The sequence below is a fragment of the Budorcas taxicolor genome, chromosome 7 (genome assembly GCF_023091745.1).
Source record: "Budorcas taxicolor isolate Tak-1 chromosome 7, Takin1.1, whole genome shotgun sequence".
NCBI lineage: Eukaryota > Metazoa > Chordata > Mammalia > Artiodactyla > Bovidae > Budorcas > Budorcas taxicolor.
Genome location: NC_068916.1, coordinates 10705582 through 10715660, shown reverse-complemented (window position 1 = coordinate 10715660; position 10079 = coordinate 10705582). Strand labels below are relative to the sequence as shown.

Sequence of the window (10079 nt, the reverse complement as noted above, 5' to 3'; positions counted from 1 at the left end):
TTTATTCCTCAGCTAACTGAAGTGTCTTTGGGAGTTTTCTTCTAGCTTGTTGAGCTTCTTCATGACACTATCTTGAATTCTCCACTTGCTTGATCACAATCTTACACGATGTTAAATTAGTTCATGGAAAACTGTTGTTTTCTTTTTGTGATTACATGTTACTGTGGTTGTTCATGGTGCTCAGTGTGTTGCTCCTCTGCCTATGCATTTGAAGGAGCAAACAGTGTTCTTAGGTAGGTAAAGCCTTATATACTTTGATTCTAACAAATTAACAGATTGCTAACAGAGGTCCTTCTCTGTTTTTCGATTAACTGACTTTGTGGCACAAGTTTTTGGTTTCTTTCTCATGAGCTGCTCCTGCCATATTTGAGGAACTACATTTTTGCATTTCATGGCCTCTTCCAGAGGCATTGTCATTGTCCTTGCCATCAATGTTTGTGCCTCCAGCATCACTGGTGACCTGGTGTTGTCAGCGTCCCTGACATGGCTGGCATCTTTGCTGGGGAGAGGTCCTAGAGTGTAGGTGCTCTTGCCACATGCACGGTGACCTTGCGTGAGGGCCCCCCACTGATGCCTGGTTCCCGGGGGCTGCCGGTGCTGCTGCATCCAGGAGGCCGGGGTTACGCGCACCACCTCCAGTGGGACTCCCAGGTGCTCTGGGGCTGCAGCCTCAGCTGCCTCGGCCATGGGCTGGGGTCAGCATCACCGCCTCTGCTGTTCCCCTGGCTCCACCTCCTCCATGTGAAAAATCTGCTCCCCTTCAGATGTACAGCTGTGTGTATCTCTGGTGTCCCGATGTGTTGGATAGAAAAAATAAAAACAACCAACTTTATTTATGCATGATGTTATCTACAAGTTGTAGATTGAGGGGAGAAAAAAAGAGAGTGTCTTCTGCCACCATAATACTGACGTCACCAATGATAGACTTTTCCCCACACGCTATAAGATTAAAACTGGGGCTTCCCAGGTGCTGCTGCTGCTGCTTCTAAGTCGATTCAGTTGTGTCCGACTCCGTGCGACACCATAGACGGCAGCCCACCAGGCTCCCATGTCCCTGGGATTCTCCAGGCAAGAACACTGGAGTGGGTTGCCATTTCTTTCTCCACTGCATGAAAGTGAAAATTGAAAGTGAAGTTGCTCAGTCGTGTCTGACTCTTAGTGACCCCATGGACGGCAGCCTACAAGGCTCCTCATTCATGGGATTTTCCAGGCCATAGTACTGGACTGGGGTGCCATTGCGTTCTGCTTTCCCAAGTGGCTCAGGAGGCTTTGCGGTTAAGAATCCACCTGCCAGTGCAGGAGATGCAGGTGATGAAGGTTTGATCCCAGGGTCAAGAAAATCCCCAGAAGGGTAAATGGCAACCCACTCCAGTATTCTTGCCTGGAGAATCCCATGGACAGAGGAGCCTTGTGAGCTACACTCCATGGGGTCACAAAGATCAGACACCACTGAGGACACATGCATAAGCATATGATTAAAATACACAAATAAATGGTGTAGACTATAATATATTAGTGAACAAAGAATTGCTACATGGCTCCATACAACCTCATGGATGAGCTTTAGAATTCCAGCATATAGAATTACTGAGAAACATAAACTCATGAGAAATTCAGCAGTGATCAGAACAACTCCTAAATATTAAATCTCACTTGATAATAAAGACATCACATTAGAGGAGTTACTGTTAGGATGACTGGTTATGCAACAACAAGTAAATGAATAAAATAAAAAATGGTATAGGACTGAGATCAACTCCAATAATGTCAATCTATGCATTTACTCTGATCTTTAAAGATAGCATTCACTATTCTGTTTTTTAATTGTATTACAGATAATGATATTAAAATGTTTATTCCATTGCAGTTTCCTTCCAGGTAAGCAGGATATTGACAAACATGTTTGCACAAACTGTGACCTGAACCACATGACTGGATAGGTGGTCAAGCTCTCTAGTGAGTCATCTTTGATCATGAGGTATATACACCAGTGTTCTTGCCTGGAGAATCCCAGGGACGGGGAGCCCGGCAGGCTGCCATCTATGGGGTCGCACAGAGTCGGACATGACTGAAGCAAATTAGCAGCAGCATACATAAAGAAAAATTTGACCTTTGAGTAATGCAGAGTTTGGAAGCAATGGCACTTGGTGCAATTGAAAATCTGCCTGTAACATTGCAATCAACCCTCCTTATCCATAGCTCCACACCCTCTGATTCAGTCAATCCTTTTATAAAATTATATAAATTGCCCTGGATTTCATTTGTACACTTTTTCATATGAGTAATATATCTCATAAAATGTTTTTTTCCCTGAAAGCAAGGCAGAAATTACTCGGGATGACATTTGTCATTTAAGAAAGTATTATTCCTCATGTCACTCCACAAAAAATAGGAATGTCCAAATATCTCATATCTAAAGTTTGGAAAATTTTCAAGTAGAAAAAAATCACTACTAAAACAAACAAACAAAAAACACCTAAATGATAGTATGAAAAGAAATTTTAATAAAGTGAGTAATTGAGATTGTAAAGAAAAGTTGAATTTTTATAAAAATGGATATCCAAGGAAATAAGTAGAAGGGGCAAATATTATCCCACACTGAGGAAAGTGTCACAATTTCTGATTCTCAGGCTTGAGCAATGCAGTCAAGGGCACTTCATCTGCCCCAGGACAATTGGCCTTTCTATAGCTATTATTCCATAGACTCTCTTCACAGCCCTCTTTATGTCTTTGTTCCTCAGACTATAGATGAAGGGGTTCAGCATCGGTGTAACCACAGTGTACATCACGGAGGCTGTTGCACTTGAATGTGAGCTGTGGGTAGCAGCAGAGCTAAGGTACACTCCCAGGCTCGTACAATAAAATAAGAAGACAACTGAGAGATGAGATGCACAAGTAGAAAATGCTTTAAGCTTTCCCCGAGTTGACGAAATTCTTCGTATGGCAGAGACTATCTTAGAGTAAGAGTAAAGGATACCAGCAAACGGCCCACCAGCTAGTAGCACTGATGCCACATACATCACCATGTCATTAAGAAAGGTTTTAGAACAGGCAAGTTGGACCATCTGACTGAGTTCACAAAAAAAGTGGGGAATTTCCACCTCTGTACAGAAGGTCAGCTGCAAAACCATCAAACTTTGTAACAAGGAATACATAGCACTCATTATCCAGGACGCCAATACCAGCAGTCCACAGAGCCGAGGGTTCATGATAACTGTGTAGTGCAGAGGGTTGCAGATGGCCACAAAGCGGTCGTAGGCCATCACTGTCAGGAGGAAGTCATCTAATCCTGCAAAGAATATGTAAAAATACACCTGGATGATGCAGCCTTCATAGGTTATTACTTTGCTCTGGTTCTCAATATTCTGCAGCATCTTTGGGATGGTGGTGGAGGTGAAGCAGATGTCTACAAAGGACAAGTTAGAGAGGAAGAAGTACATGGGGATGTGAAGGTGGGAGTCAGAGATGGTGGCCAGAATGATGAGCAGGTTTCCAAACACACCGATCAGGTACATGGAGAAGAAAAGTCCAAAGATGAGGGGCTGCAATTCTGGATCCTCTGAGAATCCCAGAAGAAAAAATTCAGAAAATTGTGTATTGTTACCTGGTTCCATGTGGTGGAGGTGACTACCAGGAAAAATGAAAATAACATGAATAATTTTCACACAAATTGGCATAACTCATGTAGTGCAATTTCTATTTTTCTCTCAATAAATTAATTTTAATATCTTGTGTTTAGAAAAGTTCTATTTCATCTCTACCTTGGCATTTTTGGCCATTCTCAGCATATTCTCAAAGGAATCACGCATTCTACAGTTGTAATGAGAAATGTAACTTCCCTGGTGGTTCAGAGGGTAAAGCGTCTGCCTACGATGTGGGAGACTGGGGTTCAACCCCTGGGTCAGGGAGATCTCCTGGAGAAGGGAATGGCAACCCACTCCAGTACTTTTGCTGCCCCACAAGTCACCCCACCAAAAATAAAAATAAAAAAGCGGTGGCTGTGTGGGCACAGGAGGGCCGAGAGGAGCTACTCCACATTCAAGGTCAGGAGGGGTGGCGGTGAGGAGATACCCCTTGTCCAAGGTGTGGAGCAGCATCTGCCCTTGCTGCAGCCGCCATGAAGAGATACTCCAAGTCCAAGTTAAGAGAAACCCAACGAAGAAGGTAGGTGTTGCAAGAGGGCATCAGGGGGCAGACACACTGAAACCATAATCACAGAAAACTAGTCAATCTAATCACATGGACCACAGCCTTGTCTAACTCAATGAAACTAAGCCATACAATGTGGGGCTACCCAAGATAGGTGGGTCATGATAGAGAGGTCTGACAAAATGTGGTCCACTGAAGAAGGGAATGGCAAACCACTGAAATATTCTTGCCTCGAGAACCCCATGAACAGTATGAAAAGGCAAAATGATAGGATACTGAAAGAGGAACTCCCCAGGTCAGTAGGTATCCAATATGCTGCTGGAGATCAGTGGAGAAATAACTCCAGAAAGAATGAAGGGATGGAGCCAAAGCAAAAACAATACCCAGCTGTGGATGTGACTGGTGATAGAAGCAAGGTCCGATGCTGTAAGGAGCAATATTGCATAGGAACCTGGAATGTTAGGTCCATGAATCAAGGCAAATTAGAAGTGGTCAAACAGGAGATGGCAAGAGTGAACGTTAACATTCTAGGAATCAGCGAACTCAAATGGAGTAAAATGGGTGAGTTTAACTCAGATAAACATTATATCTACTACCGTGGGCAGGAATCCCAGAGAAGTAATAGAGTAGCCATCATGGTCAACAAAAGAGTCTGAAATGCAGGACTTGGATGCAATCTCAAAAACGACAGAATGATCTCTTTTCATTTCCAGGGCAAATCATTCACTATCACAGTACTTCAAGTCTATGCCCCAACCAGGAACGCTGAAGAAGCTGAAGTTGAACAGTTCTATGAAGACCTACAAGACCTTTTAGAACTAATATCCTCAAAAGATGTCCTTTTCATTATAGGGAATGCAAAAGTTCGAAGTCAAGAAACACCTGGAGTAACAGGAAAATTTGGCCTTGGAGTACAGAATGAAGCAGGGCAAAGGCTAATAGAGTTTTGCCAACAGAATACACTGGTCATAGCAACCACCCTCTTCCAAGAACACAAGAGAAGACTCTACACATGGACATCACCAGATAGTCAATACCAAAATCAGATTGATTATATTCTTTGCAGCCAAAGATGGAGAAGTTCTATACAGTCAGCAAAAACAAGACTGGGAGCTGAATGTGGCTCAGATCATGAACTCCTTATTGCCAAATCCAGACTTAAATTGAAGAAAGTAGGGAAAACCACTAGACCATACAGGTATGACCTAAATCAAATCCCTTATGATTATACAGTGGAAGTGAGAAATAGATCTGATAGATACGGACTAGATCTGATAGATAGAGTGCCTGAAGAACTATGGATGAAGGCTCATGACATTTTAGAGGAGACAGGGATCAGGACCATCTCCATGGAAAAGAAATGCAAAAAAGCAAAAGGGCTCTATGAGTAGGCCTTACAAAGAACTCTGAAAAGAAAAGAGGTGAAACGCAAAGGAGAAAAGGAAAGATCTGAATGCAGTTCCAAAGAATAGCAAGGAGAGATAAGAAAGCCTTCCTCGGCGATCAATGCAAAGAAACAGAGGAAAAGAACAGAATGGGAAAGACTAGAGATCTCTTCAAAAAAAATAGAGATACCAAGGGAACATTTCATGCAAAGATGGACTCAATAAAGGACAGAAATGGTATGGACCTAATAGAAGCAGAAGATATTAAGAAGAGGCGGCAAGAATAGAACAGAAGAACTCTACAAAAAAGATCTTCATGACCTAGATAATCATGATGGTATGATCATTCACCTAGAGCCAGATATTCTGGAATGTGATGTCAAGTGGGCCTTAGAAAGCATCACTATGAACAAAGCTAGTGGAGGTGATGGAATTCCAGTTGAGCTATTTCAAATCCTGAAAGATGGTGCTGTGAAAGTGCTGCACTCAATATGCCAGCAAATTTTGGAAAACTCAGCAGTGACCACAGGACTAGAAAAGGTTAGTGTTCTTTGCAATCCCAAAGAAAGGCAATGCCAAAGAATGCTTAAACTACTGGACACTGCACTCATTTCACATGCCAGTAAAGTAATGCTCAAAATTCTCCAAGCCAGGCTTAGCAATATGTGAACCATGAACTTCCAGATGTTCAAGCTGGTTTTAGACAGGCAGAGGAACCAGAGATCAAATTGCCAACCTCTGCTCAGTTCAGTTCAGTTCAGTCACTCTGTTGTGTCCGACTCTTTGCGACCCCATGAACTGCAGCATTCTAGGCCTCCCCCTCCATCACCAACTTCCAGAGTTCACTTAAACTCACGTCAATCGAGTGATGATGCCATCCAGCCATCTCAATCTGCTGAATCATCGAAAAAGATAGTTCCAGAAAAATATCTATTTCTGCTTTATAGACTATGCCAAAGCCTTTGACTGTGTGGATCACAATAAATTGTGGAAAATTCTGAAAGAGATGGGAATACCAGACCACCTGACCTGCCTCTTGAGAAACCTATATGCAGGTCAGGAAGCATCAGTTAGAACTAGACATGGAACAACAGACTGGTTCCAAATAGGAAAAGGAGTACGTCAAGGCTGTATATTGTCACCCTGCTTATTTACCTTCTATGCAGAGTACATCATGAGAAACGCTGGACTGGAAGAAACTTAAGCGGCAATCAAGATTGCTGGGAGAAATATCAATAACCTCAGATATGCAGATGACACCACCCTTATGGCAGAAAGTGAAGAGGAACTAAAAAGCCTCTAGATGAAAGTGAAAGTGCAGAGTGAAAAGGTTGGCTTAAAGTTGAACATTCAGAAAACAAAGATCAAGGCATCTGGTCCCATCACTTCATGGGAAATAGACGGGAAAACAGTGGAAACAGTGTCAGACTTTATTTTTTTGGGCTCAGAATCACTGCAGATGGTGATTGCAGCCATGAAATTAAAGGATGCTTACTCCTCGGAAGAAAAGTTATGACCAACCTAGACAGCATATTCAAAAGCAGAGATATTACTTTGCCAAGAAAGGTCTATCTAGTCAAGGCTATGGTTTTTCCTGTGGTCATGTATGGATGTGAGAGTTGGACTGTGAAGAAAGCTGAGCACCGAAGAATTGATACTTTTGAACTGTGGTGTTGGAGAAGACTCTTGAGAGTCCCTTGGACTGCAAGGAGATCCAACCAGTCCATTCTAAAGGAGATCAGTCTTAGGTGTTCATTAGAAGGACTGATGCTAAAGCTGAAACTCCAGTACTTTGGCCACCTCATGCGAAGAGTTGACTCACTGGAAAAGACTCTGATGCTGGGAGGGATTGGGGGCAGGAGGAGAAGGGGACGACAGAGAATGAGATGGCTGGATGACATCACTGACTCAATGGACATGAGTTTGAGTGAACTCCGGGAGTTGGTGATGGACATAGAGGCCTGGCGTGCTGCATTTCATGGGTCGCAAAGAGTCAGACAAGACTGAGCAACTGAACAGAATCAGAAATATTTTCATACATTTGAAAAATATATATTAAGTGTCAACCATGTTCAAAACACATATTGTTTAGTCGTTAAGCTGGATCTGGCACTTTTGAGACCCCTGAACTCTATGTAGCTTGCCAGGCTCCTCTGTTCATGGGATTTCCCAGGCAACAATACTGGAATGGGTTGCCATTTCCTTCTCCAGGTGATCTTCTCAACCCAGGGATTGAACCCCCCTCTCCTGCATTGCCAGATAGGTTCTCTACCACTGAGCCACCTGGCAAGTCCCTCCAAACAAATACAGGTAACATATATATGGTGCTGAAAAACAGAAGTTTTCACAATCCAGTGATGTTGAAAGATGATGTGCAAATATACTATAATATGTCAATTAATAAGAGTTGCTATGAAGAAAACAAAACTAGATATGAAAGAGAGTAGTAGGAGGTACGGAGAAGGCAATGGCACCCCACTCCAGTACTCTTGCCTGGAAAATCCCATGGATGGAGGAGCCTGGAAGGCTGCAGTCCATGGGCTCACTGAGGGTCGGACATGACTGAGGGACTTCACTTTCACTTTTCACTTTCATACATTAGAGAAGGAAATGGCAACCCACTCCAGTGTTCTTGCCTGGAGATTTCCAGGGACGGGAGAGCCTGGTGGGCTCCCATCTATGGGGTTGCACAGAGTTGGACACAACTGAAGTGACTTAGCAGCAGCAGCAGTAAGAGGTATTTTCATGTATTGAGTGTTCAGGTAAGGTCAGCAATCAAGGTGATAATTGAACAGACAACTTAAGAAAGGAAGAGAAGGATCTAGTATGATATCAAGAGAAATATGTGCCTGGTGAGGGGCCACTACAAAGGACCTAAGGAAAATGCTTGTTCCTTGCACTTTATGAATTTAGTTGCAAAAACACCCTGTGAATTAAAACGTCTCCCATCCTTAGTACCTTCTGCTGACTGAGGTCTGGGCTCTGTGATAAGGCACCTTAATAGATGTGTCCAAGTGCCTCTGCTTTAAGAACTGCTCTCAAGGCACAAGCACACACTCATGGACATACACACACATGGTCACACCATGTTCTCCTGGGCTATGTTCCTACTACACATTTCTCACCCAGAACCACCCTGCTCACACCATATGCCATTATAACTCAAGCTGATCACATCAGATCATCTTTCTCCTACAGAATGTATAAATGGTACCCAGAAATTCCAGTTCATAGCCTGCCCAGGGACCAATAAAATTGGGGTTCGTTTTTATGATCACTTTCAGCCTTATATTTGAAGAAATATAAAAAGTATGTGTGTGTGTGAAAGAGAGGCAGGGGAGACAGAGAAGAGAGGGAAATGAAACAGACATTCGAGGGTAAAAGATTTAATAAGCTCTAATGGTCCAGTATTTTGGCCACCTCATGTGAAGAGTTGACTCATTGGAAAAGACTCTGATGCTGGGAGGGATTGGGGGCAGGAGGAGAAGGGGACGACAGAGGATGAGATGGCTGGATGGCATCACCGACTCGATGGACGTGAGTTTGAGTGAACTCTGGCAGTTGGTGATGGACAGGGAGGCCTGGCGTGCTGCGATTCATGGGGTGGCAAAGAGTTGCACACGACTGAGCGACTTAACTGAACTGTACGGAATGGTCCCTGAGACTATGTGATGAATTAAAGCTTCTTTTGTTTCACATTCCAATCCCAGTTATCTATATTTGACGCCCAGGAAAAATAATTTTCAAAAAGGAAAATACACGTTTTCTTTGACTGAAACAGTTATACTTTTATCATGAAAGAAACCTGAAATATTTGACTACCCCAAAAGAAAAATGGGCAAAGTAAATAAACCAACAAAAATGAATATCCAAAGGAAAACAATAAAAGCTAAATGTATTTTATATAAAGCAATAGAAGACATTTTCCTCAAATCTTTTCCATTTCTTTGACCAAATTTTTACTGTTCTAGAGGGAATGAGGCAAGCTCTTTCCCATTTCCTTATGCAGCATCATGTATTTGTTATTCTTGGAGTTTAAGCACTATCATATATTTAAAATAAATCTGATGAGCATACCCCAATGCTATTCTGGTCTTTGTTCAACATGCAAAAGGCTTTCCAAACTATGCTTTGTAAATTATGCAGACACTATGTCAATCCATCCTTTTGTCCTGAATAAATTTTTTCATACGATTCATGCCTGAAGATGTTATATTATAATAGATGTTCATTGTACTATTACTTCACCATGACAAAGCAAAATCCTAATCATCAGAGACTTCAACTGCTATGGTCACTATTGTACTTTCAGAAAGATATGTGAATATATGTGCACTTATATAGAAACAGGGGCTTTCCAGGTGGCGCTAGTGGTAAAGACCCTGCCTGCCAATTCAGGAGGCAAGAGAGACAGGTTCAATTCCTGGGTCAGGAAGGTCCCCTGGAGGAGGGAATGCAAGCCAATCCAGTATTCTTGCCTGGAGAACCCCAAGGACAGAGGAGCCTGGGGCTACAGTGCATACGGTCACAAAGATATACAATGGA

At 42.7% G+C, this 10079-nt stretch overlaps 1 protein-coding gene across 1 annotated transcript; it reads right to left on the bottom strand.

The window, feature by feature from the left end:
* Nucleotides 1–2645: 2645 nt before the first annotated feature.
* LOC128051545 (olfactory receptor 7A17-like) lies at nt 2646–3644 on the bottom strand. Its single transcript, XM_052644174.1, has one exon. The coding sequence runs from the start codon at nt 3612–3614 to the stop codon at nt 2646–2648; it is 969 nt and encodes a 322-aa protein (XP_052500134.1). The 5' UTR covers nt 3615–3644.
* Between the last annotated feature and the right edge of the window lie 6435 nt (nt 3645–10079).